The following is a 15,809-nucleotide window of genomic DNA, read 5'->3' on the forward strand; positions in this document are numbered from 1 at the left end:
TCCAGGCAGCACTTTAAATTCTTCTGGCTTCCTCTTTGAAAAAGGAGAAGCAGCAGCAGCAGCAGCAGCAGGAATCAAGTCCTGAACACATTTGTTTTGTTTTTGCTTTGGGGCAGACGTGCAGTGCTGGACTGGGGAGGCGTGAGGGTGGGCAAGCTGCCAGAAGGAAAGGGAAGTGCATGGCAGGACCCGCCATGTGAAGGCAGACTTGTATCCCCGAGGCATTGTGGAGCCAGGGGGAGCTGTGCTCCCCCCACAGGACAAGAGTTTGCTCATGCGCGCCCATGCGCAGCTTCTCTGCTGCCCGATAGCCGGAGCTCGGCTGACCCTCTCTCAGTCCACGGGCCAAATTCCACTTCAATCAGCTTCCGGGGGTCCCCTGGGACAGGGAGGCAGCGCGGGCAGGGCCACGGAGCTCCAGCTTGTCGCCTTATGCGCTTGGTGCCAGTGACCAAGCCTGAGGAGGAGCACTGCGACCCTTGGGGGTGGGGGCACAACAGCTGGGAAGGCACCACATAAAAGGTGCCTGGAGGAAAACGAGTGGGGCCACTGTAGGTCCCCCAGAAGGCTGGATTGGGCCCCTGGACTGGAGGTGTCTTGCCTCTGCTGCAGGACAATAACCTGCACTCTCAGGTCTGTCTAAACAGGCCCATCCCCACAGCTCTTTTGCGGGTTCGGGGCAACGTGCCTTTCACGGACGCTTGCCATGGTGCATTGCTCCCAGAACGGGATGGATGAAATAATCGTGCTGTCCGGCAAGCCCAGAGCACGTCCCGGCAGAGGAGGCCGCCTGGCACGCCTCTGCCCTCGGCTCGGGAGCCTGCCTTCGTACAACCCTCTGCCGGGGGCAGCTGCTCCTGCCCCGACTTCGCATCAGGTGTCACTGGGGAGTCCAGGCACTCCGAACGCAGCCATGAGGTCAGGGTATTTGCCCTCGGCAGGGGCTGTTCACTGAATCGCTGCACGATGCCCCCCCCCCCCGTCCTCCTCAACTGAATCCTGCCCCTGGTCTGAGCCAAGATGGCCAGATTTGCACTTGGCTCAGAGATGCCAAGCTTGGCTTCAGCCTCTGACGTGTGGTAAGAAAAAGGGCTCGTGGCAGGGCCAGCTCCTTTGTGTGGGAAATGGCGTGCCTGTGCGTGTGGGGCAGGGAAGTGGGCCCAGAAGACAAGGGATGAGGGAAAGGAGCCCCCAAGATCCCCCTCGCCCCACTCCTGCCCACGCAGTCCACAGGGTGAACCGCTTGGCGAGACGTGCCCTCCCGGCCCTGTGAAACGTACCCAGTTTGACTTCCCCGTGGTCATTGAGGAGAATGTTGGCCCCCTGCAATCGGAAGGGGAACAAAGAGGAAGTGAGACTCGGGGAAGGGTGCCGGGGCGGAAGGTTCCCCACACCACTCGGACAGTCCTCTCTGCGGCCAGAGGGGCTCGTGGTGCTGCAGCTGAAGCCTCCCTCCAGAAACCTGGCCCTCTAACGGCTGTCACGCCAGAAGATAACCATGGTGGGTCATGGCGAGGCGCTGGTACAACCCCGGAGGCAAGCGGTGGATCACCAGAAGCCCCCACGTCCGAGATGGGGCTGCTTATCTCAGACCATGGGTGAACCTCAGCTCGCTTTTTCTCGGCAGCTCCCGGCTGTGTGCGCTTCTCTACGTTTTCTCTCCTGGTTTTCCCTCCCTTCCCGGGGCCACTCTTCCAATGACTCTGCCCTAGTTTGCACCCGCCTTCGCACATGCACACAAATGTGCCCCAACACACTGCGTGGCTTCCTTGGCCTCTCCTGGATGCTCCGCCGCATCTCGGCCTCCCTTCCTTAGGCCCTTCCTGCCGCCCCTCCCTGCAAGAGACTCTGATCTGCACCATGCCCACCGCGATGCGATGCCCCGGTGCCGCTTATAAAGCTTCCTTTCTCGGCTCTGGGTCATGTTTTGTCATCCTACCGTACTGCCCTAGGAACAGAAATCAGAATTTGCCTCACTAACACAATGGGGGCCAGTGCTGGGGCCTGTCATGAGGGAACTACAATGCCTGCTTTTGATGTGCGAACTTTCTGTGTCTGCAGCCAAGCAGCAGAGTCTGCAAGAGTTTGTGTGGGCATCCCCCCACCTCAGCCTTTCCCAGCCTGGAGGCCTTCCACCATGCTGGGACTGCAACTCCCATCATTCCCAGCCAGCATGTTGTCTGGCATTGCAGACTGGGAAGGATGAGGGTTGTGGAAAGCTGCCCTGCCTTCCGATCGAGCACTCCAGCTCCCTGATGATCCCCTTGGCTTCCAATATTCCTGGGTGTGGGGAAGACCGTTCAACTGGCACAACTCTGGTTTGCCTCCTCTGTCTATATCGGGAGCGGGTAGAAGGGCTGGGCAATTTGTATGAGATCAGGAAAGATTTCCGGCTTTCAGTTGTTTAGTAGTGGCAACAACGAATCCCCAGCACAGCCTAAATGAGGCTGCTGAAATGAAGAAAGCTTGGGGCAGCAAGCTCCAGGAAGCAAAACGAGATCCTGGGCTCACACAGTTTAATGCGAAGTGCCCCTCACTTGCACCCAGCTCTGGCTGCGGGGATCTTGGGGTTCTCGCAAAAGACAACACGCTTCCTACGGCCCACCCTGCAGGCTGCCCAGCCTGTCCTATGCTGTATTTCTCAGTCCTGCAGGAGCTTTCCCAGCTCAACCTCTCATCACCTTCCCAGGCGAATGAACAGCTTCCTCTCCCCTCCCTTCCCCGGGGTCCCATCAGCTGCCCGTCCCACTTCAGCATCTTCCTTCCCAAAACAGCCAGCTGCGTTCTCTAGGAAGCCGAACAGGCAGGGCACAAAGGTAGCCCCCCCACACCTCGTTGTTTGCCCCAGGGTCAGGTTTCTGGTTGTGGACAGATTTTGGACACAGGCGGTCCAGGTAGCCAACGTGAATCGAGTTGCCGATAGCTTCTTCTTTGAATCTGCCCCCCTTTTCAAAGCCTTCTGCAGTAGCTGCCCCACTGCTGTGATGGAAGGGCTGCAGGTCAGCCTTCCCCAGCCTGATGCCCTCCAGAATTTGGATTTGGATTTCGGATCCATCAGCAACAGCCAGGATGTCCGATGGCCTGAAATGCTGGGAGCCGTGGTCCAAAGCACACAGAGGGGTCAGACTGGGGAAAGCTCCCCTACGTTTATTCCACGTTACGTGGAAAAACCGCTGTCCTTTCGTTGGTCCCAAACTTTGCATGCCAGGGAATTTTACTGTGTGAGCAACCCCAGGCCCAAGATTATGTGGTGGGATAGGTCATTTGTGGGGAGGGGGCACAGCCCTGTCTACCAAGGAGCTTGGCATTACCTTGATGTCTCTGTGGATTTTCCCTTGGTTGTGAAGATAAGACAGACCCTAGAAGGAGAAAGAACATTACGTGACCGGCTGCCCTTAAATTTCAAGCCAAGTAGCCGTCTTCCCCAACCCAGCCCTTCCAGATCTGTTGGACCAGAATTCCCATAATGGCAGCCTCTGGGGAAGCACCGGAGCCGTCAGGGGTGGGGAGGCCAGCGTTTACTGCCTGTAAAGGCCTCTGCAAGAATACCCAGTCCGGAGACGGTTCAATGGCAAAATACTGGCAAAGCACAGAACGCAAGCTACGTATACCCCCCACGCCAACCGTGCTCACCGCCCACAGAAATCATGCACTTTACAGACATGCTTGCCCTTTCCAAGCCGCTGGCTGGGGGATGCTGGGTGTTAGAGTCCCACATGTCTGGGGGGCTCTGAGCTGGATGGGCCAGCAGAATGCACACGCTCGCACTCACTTGCAACGTTTCCCGGCAAACGTAGGCGATCTGCAGCTCCGAAAGAGGCCCGGTGGCTGCAAATGCAGAGAGCACACAGTGAGCGCCGCTTGCGTGCCACAGGGAATGCCCCCCCCCCGAGCCCCATGGCATTCATATTCTGAAACTGAATAACTGGGGGTGCTCCATTAACTGGTTCAAGCCTGAACTGATGTTGACTGAAGATATAATTCTCCAGACGGTGCTAGTCAACTGGCAGTTCAGATTCTGCCCGGCTTTATGACGTATTTGGGAATATTTGTCCCTTGAGAGAGAGCTCAAATGCCTAACCTAGATTTAAGTCAGCTGATTAACGAGATCTTATCAGACATTGGTAGGTGGACAGCTTTAAGGTTAGGTCTATGAGGTACTACAAACACACTTAAAATACATATAATACCTCAAATTCTCCTATGTTTTAGGCAATATTCCAGCAAGTATTTTCAAAAAATATAATGCTTTGTTTGGTCAATTCCCCTGGGGTCCCATCCCACCACAAATATCCTTGAAGAGCAAGCAGCTTTCAATTGAAGAGGGTGAATTTGACTTCTTAGATCATTGGGCCTGTCTGTTGACTTCTACTACATTTTGGGCTTTACGGCTCAGATGAGATTTTTTTCCCCTGGTCAGATGTTGGATCCTCTTCCTAAGAGGACTTCTTTGGGTTCTTGGTATACTAGAACCAAGAGGGTCCCTCCTACCATTACAGATGTGGGAGACATGGCACACTGTTTGATTTATTTTCACAAGCAAAATCAACTCTGTGACAAGAAAACATTTGTTTGGCAGACTTGAACAGACAAGGTGATTTTTAGTTTGGGTTTTTACTTTGGCGTGCAAAATGCGATTGAGGTGCGTGGCAATATACATGACTGACTCATCAGTTATAATCTAGGTCCAGTCCTGCTGCTTACAGTTTCAGGGCCCCCTTGGCTATCAGATGTGCTGAAACACTGTTCTTGATCCATGTTTATGAATATCTGTTATCAGTGAACAAATATGACACCCATAGTCTTGAGAACAAAAATGAATTGGAGCATTCTGCTCTGCCCGATCGATGAAGTTCTTCATTGGCATCCATTTCCAAAGGGGTAATAGATCTTAGATTACATTTAATTCAGCAAAAATTGATTTTCTGTGTATACTGGATGCCACAATGTCTTTTCGCTAAGGGCTTAATTAAATACACCAATTGTTGGAGATATAATACAGCAAATGGTTCTTCTACTCATGCCTGGCAATGCTGAATGGTTGCTTCCTTTGGGGAGGAGGAAATCATTCAGAAAAAAATTTGTGAAGGAAAGTGCTTTAATAATTTTGGACATGCATATTGTCCTTAGCTGTCAGCTCATTTCTTGGAATTTAATGCAAGGGCAATGCAAATAGGTCTCCATGCCCTCTGAACAGCCGAAAGGGTAATATTACAACACTGGAAGGACACATGGCCACCACCGATAACACCGTGGGTGGTGGGCTTGATGCAACTTTCAATTTCTGAACTGGTGTTTTTTAGGTGTAATTTACAAATACGGATCGTTGGGCAGCCTTCGCTGAGGTCTCTCCATAGCTACCTTCAATAACAAGAGCATATCTTGCTATGTATAAAATATATTGGGGTTTATATATATTCATTGTAACTGATTAACTTCCCTTACATGTAAAAATACTAGACTTCATTTTTATTTTATTTCCCCATCCTGTGTGAGAGTGTGTGTGTGTGAGAGAGAGTGAGAGAGAATGAAAGAGCGAGCATTTGGGGTTTTGTGCTTGGATTTTGATTTTGAAATTAGTAATTAAAATTAATAACTAAGAAATATTCTGAAAGTCCCAGCAAGGCCTGGCAGCAAGCTAGAAGATGGAGACAATCTTCCAGTCACAGAGCGACATGCAGTGCCAGTCAGTACTAGGATGGTGATGGGCGACCAGCCATTATGTAGGTCACCCCGTAATTCCTGGAGCCATGTGGCTATTTGCCCTAGGGCAATTCTCCCATACAAAGATGAATGGAATTATACCCTGAAGATTAAAATAAGGTTGTGGTCTTCGGCATGGCTTACTTGAGCAGTTATTGCCACCAAAATTAGCAGGAATTTAGAGGAAAATGTGTTTAGGATGAGAAGCATGCTGAAGAAATACACCATTATTTCTCCTTCAGAAACTGACTGTGGGGCAAAGCAACTCTGCAATGCGCCCCACAGAAATGCCTCTGTTGCCACGGTGGTCGAGTACCACCCTTCTTTCTTCCCTAAGACTGTCACCCGTCAATCCCACTTTCATTGTGAAGAACTCGTCTATCCAAGCATCATTTGAAATTTGCTTACTGGTTTCCTTATGTGCACAACATTTCAAAAGCGAGCTGAATCAGGAAACTGAATGGTGATGTTGAAATGCTCTCGCAGCCCTAACGGCACTCGGGGCAGGCCTCACATCACACAGCTCTATGATTGGGAGACTGTCTCCTCGAAGACAAACAACCAATCAAAGCAGCCGTTTTCACGCCAAATAAATGAACGTGTGATGATGACAAGACTATGGGGGACAGGTCCTCCGAGCTTCACGTCCGAAGCCCGTGTCACAAACCACACATTCTGCAAAGCATCCACTGAGTTCAGCCCAGCCCACACGCAGAGGGCGGCAAAATTCCCGGGCCTGTCCCAGCTCACTTTACACGGCCGGGAGAAAGAGGGAGGTACCCCTGGAGAGCAGCAGGGGAGAGCCTCTTTCCACTGTCCCCCACATTCCAGGAATCGTGACAGGGAACTTTCTGTTCAACCACATCAGATGCAGTGGCAAGGGAGAGGAAGCAAAGAAGTTACAGATGCTAAACATGAAAACGAGAAAGGCGTGTTGTGGCCAGCTCTGCACAGTTTCATGCGCTCCTCTGATGTGCCTCTGCCTTGTCCAAAAGGGGAGGAGGAGCAGCATTTGCAGTGGCCCAGAGAAGCGGGGAAGGCCTGCCCTGGTCTCCGCTGCCTCCCCGTCCTCATTTCCAACCGCAGCAAGGTCTGTGCATGCGTCACTGCCTCGATACCCATTCAGTCCACCGGCGTGGTGCTCAGGACTGACTGATCACAGGCAGTCCCTGGTTTCTTTTTCAGGGAACCGGGGGCCAGCCGGACCTTGCCTTCGCTTCCCAGGAAGGTCAAGGCAAGGGGGAGACCAAGCTTGCCCCTACCTCAGCCAGAGAAAAACCAGTTGCAGGGAGCTTGTTTCACTCCTCTGTGCCAGAAAGAACATCTATAAGAACTGTCAACTAAATGCTGAGCTTTCCTCCCTGCCCCGCTTCTTCTTCCCAATCCATTTTCCTTTTCCGCCATACCTTTTAGATTCTAAGCTTGAGGGGCTGTTGTGTTATTAAACTTCAGGTTATGGGGAGACATAGAAATAAACAAAGAAACAAACAATCTAAGACAGATGATCTGGAACCTGTTTTGCCCCCACCCCAGGGGTAAACGGTGACTAGATAAATCCCTACGTCTTCCTCGCCCACTGCCCCCTCCCACATTCCTGCGGGATCAAGTATTGAAGGGTAAGTTCCTTGGAGGCAGAGAACTCTCTTACGTAAACAATGCAGTCTGCACAGAAATTGAACTGGCGGCTGGAAAGGCTTTGGACGGCTGCTGCCTGTTGGGTTCCACAGTACTGGGCTAAAGAGTTGGCCTGCCACTGGCTCTGGGCAGAATGAGGCGAGCATGACATGGAAGAACGGACTGCACCACTTCAAACCGAACGCCCCCCTACATTTGAAATAAAAACTCAGATTCCTTGCAAATAAATGTTGGCACAACGGGGTGTGCGCTGGGCCAGAACCTCTCTTCCTTTCTTGCATGACGTTGTTGTAAAGTGTTACTTATCTGCAATGTCCTCTGGGTGGTTATCCATAAGCGATTAAAGTTAAAACTATAAAAGCAATCAAAGCAATCGAATAAAACCATCTATGGTGCAAATAAATTGAATGAATAAAGCCAAGAACAGCAAAACAGCTGTGTGTCAGAACCAGAACACCAAGGATCTTAAAACTTACAGAGAAATAAAAAGTCTGGACACTGGATCCTGGCCTCCGCAGAGTGGGAACTAACTGGCGAACCTGGTGGGATGGGCGCTCCATCCTCCCCCTGCCATCGCCAGAGAAGCCCTCCTTAGAGGTCCTTAGGTAGGGAATACCCTGGGAAGGACTGCCGAAGAAGTTACCGTGTTCCCAGGAGAACATACAGGAGGAAGCGATCCTTTCCAGTGGCCAAGTAAGGATGGAGCAGCTGGGCCCTGCTTTGCTTCCTGCCCTTCCTTGTGGGTAGCGGAAGCAGAGGCAACGGTGCAAAGCCTTCTGAGCAGATGGAAGGGGAGGAGAGCGCTCGGCCCGAGACAGGTGCCTGCCGAAACGGTAGAGAAAGCGGCCCAGCCAGCCGCGTGCAGTTTCGCTTCCCAATTTCAGAGCTCGCTGCCTGGTTTCTGAGCAACTCGCCCCCAAACGGTGCATGCAAGTGAGACTAAAGCTCAGAGGGGTCGTCCCAAGAACACGACTGGGGGAGATTCAAGACAGACCAAAGGAAGGGCTTCTTCACACAAGGCTGAACTTCTGCTACCGCAGGATGTGCAATGGCTACCAATTTGGGCAGCTTTAAAGGAGGAGAGGACAAATTCACAGGGGAGAACGCCGTGGACTGTCTGTTCCTTCCATTAGCAGATGCAGCATGATTCTGCCCACCCGTTTCTAGGGAAAATGAGCAGGATTTTGTGGTGGTTTCCCATGGGCAACTGGCTGGCCGCTTTGTGAATGAAATTGCGGCCTGAAGCAGCACAGCCATAAACTCAGGGCCAGAAGAGGCAGGATGTGGGAGAGCTGTGCTTTTAATCCTACAGCCCCCACCACTGGGCAGCCCATTTAAATTCAAAATTAAATATCAGGAGGTCTGACCGGAGCTTAAGGAGGGGCCACTGTCCAATCATAGGCCCCCAGAATTTCAGGTGCGAGTTTTTCCCAGCACCACCTGAGCTGGAGTCCCCCCCACTGCATCACGGCCCTTTCCACCAGCCTCTTCTGGCCCTCAGACAAGACCTGCCACAAGTCCAGTCCAAGGGGTGACGGGCTAGACTGTAACTGCATCTCCACCATTTTGGGGCAGGTTTGCCTCGCATTTACTGAACAGGAAGAAAGCAGGGCGCAGGCTGCATCACTAGCTTTCCAGCTCCCACTGAATTATAAAAACCCTCTTCTGACTCCACTTGCAGCACCAGCTTGTGGCTGAACTTTAGGGAAGCATCAGCTTCCCCTGTAGATACAGGCACACACAAACACACACACACATGCAACCACATGGGCACGGACCCTGCCCTCCACCAACAGCAAGGCTGCTTGCCAGGCAGCAAACGACAGCATCTCAGGCCTCTAACAACGGGTGTGTGCCTGCAGGTGGGACGTGTCCGGCAGTCACCGCAAGCCACTGGGGCTCATTTCAGGAAGCCCTTCCAACTAGCGCTGCCCTTGAAAAGAGAACTGGCCTCCAGGGTTACAGGACGGAGCAGGGCTGGGACTGCAGTTCTTGGCATCCCTGGCCATTGCACGTGCTGCTAAGGATCGTGGGAGTGCAAGTCCAAAACACCTGAAGCCGACCTTCCTCACCCTGTGCCTCAGGGAAAGAGCACGCCCTTCCTTTTCACGGCCATAATCATATTGCCATGGCCCCCGCTGACACCTGCTCTGACTGCATTTCCCCACAGGGAGTGGGGAAGTCAGCCCTACCTTGGTAAATGTCCTGAAGGGAGCCCCCCGCGCAGAACTCCATGCAAATCCACAGCTTGTTTAACCTAGGGAGAGAGAAAAGGAGAGGGCTCATACTGAGGGCTTAGGAGGGAGAATTGGGGGCAGAACCTGCACCCTCCAGGGGCACCCTGGCTACCCTGAAGCATGGCTCTCTCACCCCCACCGGCTTCTGTACCCAGGGTTCGCCCGTGGCGCTGCAGCTGGCTGGCTGAGACCCCCCAGCGGCACAGCAAAGTGGCTCAGGGCAGGGACGTGGCATGGGCGGGCCCGGGACTTCTTGGGTCAGGCGAGGAGGTGCTCTCACCGGATGTAGCTCCCATAATAGGCGACTATGTTGTGATGCTTGCAGGTCTTCACCATGAGGATCTCTTGCTGAATGGTGGTGCAGTCGTCATCTGGATGGAGAGGGGAAAGGAGGGCATTCTCTTGAGTGCGGAAGAACTTGGCTCAGCCGCCCAAGCTCCGGCAAGAACGCACAGCCTTCTCTCGGCTGCACCGCGTGGCGAGGGAAGCAGGCCCTTTCGGCCGCCCATGAAGGCTCGTCTCCCCCCCGCCAGCACCGCCAGCCATTCCGGTTGTGTGGACTGGCAAAGGGCCATTTTTAGGCGAGCCACTTAGAACAACAGGGCTGCTAAGAGGCCTCCCCAGACATACGTCTTCCGGTCACCCTCTCTCCCTTCCCAGCTTTATGTTAGAGAGGCTCACACAGGGTGAGCAGCTGCCAAGTGCATCCCAAATATTTGGGTGCAAAAGCCTCAGGAGCCCCAGGTTGGGGTGGCAGGATACATGCACAGCCGCCCAAAACCAGATGCCCATGGCCCAGGGCTCCAACGCACTGCCAGGGATGCCAAGGCCTTTGTGGGCACCTCCAGCGGCCCCCACAAAGCTCTCCACCCCCTGCCCCCTTCCAAAAAGATGGCAAGAAAGGCCCTGAGAAACAGCAGGAGAGCCTCGCTGCTCTCTCTCCTTCCCCTCCACTTCGCTGCTCCGTCTTCTCCTCACCCTCCAGACTCGTGCTTTCCTTCTCCTTTCCTTCCCCTCTTCAACCCGCTTCTGTCTCGACCAGCCCGCACGGCAGCCATTCAAAGACTAGCCACGTCCTGTGTTGGGGGGACATTTTGTGGTGGTGCCCACAGCTCTGTCTCAAGTCCCAAATGTCCCACAGAGTTTGGGGGCCCCTGCCGTTAGCCAATCCATCATTGCCAGGGGACCGTTGCAGACCTGTGTGTCTTTTAATTTAAACATTAGGGCTCAAGTGTGCCGGGTATCCGGGTGCCTCGCTGGCACAGTATGAGCTGTGCAGGGCATGTTGGGGGAGTCACTGAGATCAGGGGAGAAAGCACCCCAACAACCAAGCTTCAGAAGATGCCTTTCAGCCTTTAGAATGGGTAGAAATGCCCCAAAGCTGCCAAACGTGAGCAGTGGCTCGGAGAAAGGCATCTGCGAATCCTGCAGGGCAAACTGTACCCCCTGTGCTGTCAGATTCAGGTAAGAAGTGGACCCTTCCCAAGGCCCGTTTAGCCTGACTACAGAGGCCCATGAGAAGGCCTGGTGACCCTTCAGGCTTACCTGCCTCCATCTTGACAATTTTGATTGCTGTTAGCTTTCCTGTCTCTTTGTTCTTCGCCTGAGAAAATATGGAAAGATTTTTTTAGAATCATAGAAATTAGGAGTGTTCCCCAAGCAGTGGTTCGGAAATAATCCGGGTGGCCATCATGTCACCAGATACTTTACCTTGCTGCTGAGGTGTGGGATGTCATGAAATACATGGCTGCCAAAACTGAGGTCAAATGGGCAGTCTCTCCCTTCTAGATATTGCTGATATATTGATTTATTTCATTTCCATACTACCCAACAGCCAAAGCTCTCTATGTGATTTCTGACAACCATGCGGGCAATCAATCAGATGGATCAATCAGACTGTTTCACAACTGTTCCAAACCAAAGTGAAGTATTGTTCAAACAAAGACTGACATAAATATAAGTAAATGGATAACAGCAATTCTTATCCCACAACAACCTCAGCAATGTTACAAATAAAGTGGGGAAAGGCAGAGGTGTGCCTAAAATGTCCAGTGATTTCAGCAGGAAAAGGGAGACAAGATACCTGCATTTTATAGTGGATGGAGGAAAGCAACCCGTGGTCTAACCTGATCCGGCACACCATAGATTCTTGGCACAATAGCCACTGTGACTTATTGCTAAGGTGGGTTTTTTTGAATGTGTGAACTGTTCAATGAGAAAGGAATGTGGAATTAATGATTAAATTGGAAGATGGAAAGCTGGGTGGAGGAGGCTGTGGAACAATGGAAGGAAACAGGACAAAATACGCAATAAACTGAAATTGGAGACTTGCATGTAGAGTGAACGTAAAAAAGCATAAGCTTGAGGGACACAAAACCTACTTTTTTCCTACCATGGTAAATAGCAGCTTCACAGGTAGGCTGCTATTTTCATTGGGAAAACTGAGAAGAGGAAAGATAAGCTCTGCATTCCTTGGTGATGTGATCAGGGGATGTGCATTTTGTTTAGAACAATTGAAACAGGCGGGAGATCCAATTTGTAATCTCTGTTGGCACTTAATCTGGCATTACATGCATTTCCCAGATTGGAAGGAAAGCCAGAAAGAGGAAGCAGAATGCAAGCAGAAAATGCTAAAGTGATGAGATCTGGAAGAGGATACAGCTGCAGCATTCTTGCTTAGATGTTATCATCCAGTCCCTCAAGGTCCTTTTCCTTGCTCAGAGGGTGGGGGCACAGCCCTGATGGCCAAGCCCTTCCTTTCCTAGGAGAACAAACTGGCAGGTCAGAGGAGGAAGGGGGCTGTGAAGAGATCAAGGGAAATTCTTTCAGCAGGAATTAGCTTCCCTGTGACTAGCCCCTATTTCTGAAGGCTCAAGTGGCAAAGCATGTTGCACATTTATCAGGAAAAATAGCTTTTGCAGATGCCACGGAACAGATATGGGGAACATGACCCTCCACATGGTGATGGATTGCACTCCCATCATCCCTATGCTGGTTAGGGCTGATGGGAGTTGCAATTGAACAACAGCTGGAAGGCAACATGTTCCCCACCATCGCTGCAGAACAATGAGACCTTTGTCCACATTTGCACAGTTCCATTTTTCCCAGACCTCCTCCTTCTCCCCCATCACCTTCATCGCTATTAGAAGCCTTTCTAAAAAAACAAAACAAAACAAAACAAAACAAAACAAAGCAACCCTTCAGGAATGACTTACAACAAAATTAAAACAGAACAAATATAAAAGAGGTATGCGCCATTACTCACTAAAATAATACCATGCCATGAAATATAATTGACAATTACAAACATTTCAGCTGTTCCACTGAAGGACCCACTAAATGCCTGCAGAGGAGAGACCATGTTGGACACCAAAAGGAAGCCAGCCTTATTTATTTTACAGTATTCATGTAAAATATTTCTTGGCTGACTTTCCGGACAGAAGCTCTCCAGGGCAGCATCCAGCAATAAAATGCATGGAACTCGAATAATATTTGGAGTGATAAAAGAGCAGCAGCCATCATATTATAAGGCCACTGTTAATATTGATGATGATGATGATGATATCATTATCATTTGTATATTACCCCATAGCTTAAGCTCTCTGGCTGTTTTATAACAGCAAATATGGTTTCATGCTCTTCTTAAGAGCCCGTAGTGATGGAGCATGGCAGAGAGCAATTTTATATTGTAATGGCCACCTAGAAAGCCTGTGGCTAACAGGCAGCTTTAAAGTAAATAAGTAAATAAATAATATTGCTGACAGCAAAGTATTCCAGAGGTGCCGCACCACTCCAGAGAAAGCGCCACGTGCACGGTCACCCACCCAAGTGCTCTCACGCTTGGCAATGAGAAGGGTTTCCATTAACCTTTGGGCAGAGGTGGGTGAAGGCAGCCTTTCAGGCAATTTCGCCCCAAGCCATTTAAGGCTTTAAATGTCAAAAGGAACCGTTTAAATTGGGGTCAGAAAAACCATGCAGCTGGTGCAGGGTAGGTGCTGCGTGACGGAATCGCCGCACCCCCTCCCACACTTGGCTGCCTCTTTCTGCACCGGCTGAAATTTGCACACTGCCTTCCGAGGCAGCTCCACACACGGCACGGTGCGGTAGTCCAGTCTAGACACCTTCAGTGCGGGAGATCCGAGGCCCAGGCCATCCCCTTCAGGCCAGCCCACAGCTGGTGCATCGGCCTGGCCCAGGGAAGCGCGTTCCTGGACTCCGCAGCTACCTGCCACCACAAAGCTCAGGCGGACTCCCGTGGACCTTTTAGCAGGAATGCAAACACATCTGACATCGGTGCTCAGTGAATCTCGCTGGGGAGAGCATTCCCAGTAGGGGGGCCACCAACAAGCAGGCCCATTCTAGTTCAACCTTCCTGGAAAACAGGTGCACTTCTTTTTGAGAAAGATACCAGTATGGAGAGCTACCTGTAAGCCATCACCTAAGGGAGTGCTGGGCAGACTTCATCCTTCTGGGATCCACTTCAGTTTTTACTAGAGCCCCAAGAACTACTAATCAGAGCCAGGTGCAAATTAGCTGGACATAGTTGCGGATACAAACGTAAATTTATATCTGAGATACTGTATCTCAGGGACTGTAACACAAGACTTCCAAAATAACCAGTAACAGCAACCAATGAAAGCTCATATTTTACAGCGTAGGAACACCGAGGCCTAGTCTAATAATTAGCACATGGCAAGCTTTTTCCTTTTGTAAGTTCAGTTGCTTGGGTTTCCCAGCGCCTGCCTGCTGAGCCCCGATGGTGCCCTTCTGACTACATAAGTATCAGCATTCAGATAATTACTTACTTACCTGTGTATTGGACTGGTAGGGTCTGTAATAAAATGTTGCGATATGAAGTGCCCCCTGTTCTGGATTCCTGTCACACCCATCCCTCCTGCTGGTTTTCTATGTCGTCCCTTCTCCAGTTAATGAAACCAGGGGACTGACTCCCTGCTGCAGGATATAGCGATGGTCAGCACTTGAGTGGCTCTCAGGGGGATCAGTGCGTTCGCAAAGGTCACCAGCATACGCAGACATATCTGGGCTGGAACCCATTAGCTATAACTGCACTTAACATCTAGGCCTGAGCCGCTTATAGGCCTGAGCGGCAGCTGTCCCAGCCATTCTCTCTTAACCTAACACACCTCACAGGGTCATTGTGCAAATAAAAGGGGGAAGATCAACATTTGCTGCCCAGTGGCCATGAATAAAAAGCGAGATAAAAATGTGATCGTTCAGCCGTTGTCAGCTTTCCCCAGCATGCATGGCCATGGGTTCCACAGAGGAACGCAGCAACTTTTTTCAAAGTGCGTCTTCCCTCATTTTGCTTTTAGCTGCTTCTTTCTTGGCTTATCTTGCCACCGCCTAAAACAAACCGCTGTTTGATTAACAGACAGCGGTGAAGGCTGCAGCCCGAAGTGCCACCCCAGCTGCTACCAAGTGCCAATGCTCCGGGAAGGATCGGAGTGGTTACCTTGTAGACTTCCCCGTAGGTCCCTCCACCAACTCTGAGCAGAAGTTCAAAGTCTTCTTGAGGGTTTCTGGTGGAAATAGCTAGGGCTGCTCTCTCTTGGGCATCCATTGTTCAGCATTTCCCCCCCGTGCAAGGCAGAGGTTGCGGAGCCCGTGTCTCTGTGCGCGTAGGCGTCAGCAGCAATGTGGTCAGAGCACTGATAAATTTCTCAGGTTCTGCTTCCTGATTTGAAGCATGATTGGCTGGTGTGAGCTTCTCTATGGCCTTTAGGCAAGCAAGAGAACCCTGCAACAGGGGGATCGGTGCTTTTACACCACCACCACCAGCACCCCACTCCTTTTCCTTGAACCTTAATGGAGTCGGTTTCTTTGAGAGAGGAAACAGCACTAGAAACTTTCGCTGCCCTTCACGGGAAGCTGTCATATACCAAAGCGAACCGCTTCTCGGTCTTGTGCTGTTGTGCTACTTCGACTAGCAGCGGTTTTCCAGGAGCTCAGGCAGCAGCCCTGGTGGAAAGCACAGGTCACAGGTGCACGCAGACCCCTCACAGCCATTATTACAGGGGGCTTGCTGAATTGGCTGTTATGGCAGGGGGGGCAGAAAAGAAGTGGCAATTTTGCAAGGAAACCCGTTGTGTGAGGACCAGGTATTTCATTTGCCCACAGGTTCCAACTCCCAGGTGTGGGCCAAACTGTCCCATGTTCCATTGCTTGCGTGGGAACAGTTTTGATGGCAGGAGTGGCCGTGGCACCTGGTGAGTC

The 15,809-nt window shown here is 51.4% G+C and overlaps 1 protein-coding gene across 2 annotated transcripts in view; it reads right to left on the minus strand.

Annotated features, from left to right (window-relative positions):
- Positions 1–15,255, minus strand: part of MAP4K1 (mitogen-activated protein kinase kinase kinase kinase 1) — a 33,078-nt gene extending 17,823 nt beyond the window's left edge. For both annotated transcript variants that reach the window (XM_044434930.1, XM_044434929.1), the window contains exons 1-7: positions 15,049–15,255; positions 11,121–11,178; positions 9,856–9,946; positions 9,531–9,595; positions 3,773–3,828; positions 3,312–3,359; positions 1,281–1,323 (exon numbers count right to left, since the gene is read on the minus strand). In XM_044434930.1, the coding sequence (XP_044290865.1) occupies positions 1,281–1,323; positions 3,312–3,359; positions 3,773–3,828; positions 9,531–9,595; positions 9,856–9,946; positions 11,121–11,178; positions 15,049–15,156 (469 nt within the window). In that variant the 5' untranslated portion in view covers positions 15,157–15,255. The remainder of the gene's footprint in view (positions 1–1,280; positions 1,324–3,311; positions 3,360–3,772; positions 3,829–9,530; positions 9,596–9,855; positions 9,947–11,120; positions 11,179–15,048) is intronic.
- Positions 15,256–15,809: the final 554 nt, after the last annotated feature.

This window comes from Varanus komodoensis, unplaced genomic scaffold (assembly GCF_004798865.1).
Source record: "Varanus komodoensis strain SLA01 unplaced genomic scaffold, ASM479886v1 scaffold29_1, whole genome shotgun sequence".
Taxonomy (NCBI): Eukaryota; Metazoa; Chordata; class Lepidosauria; order Squamata; family Varanidae; genus Varanus; species Varanus komodoensis.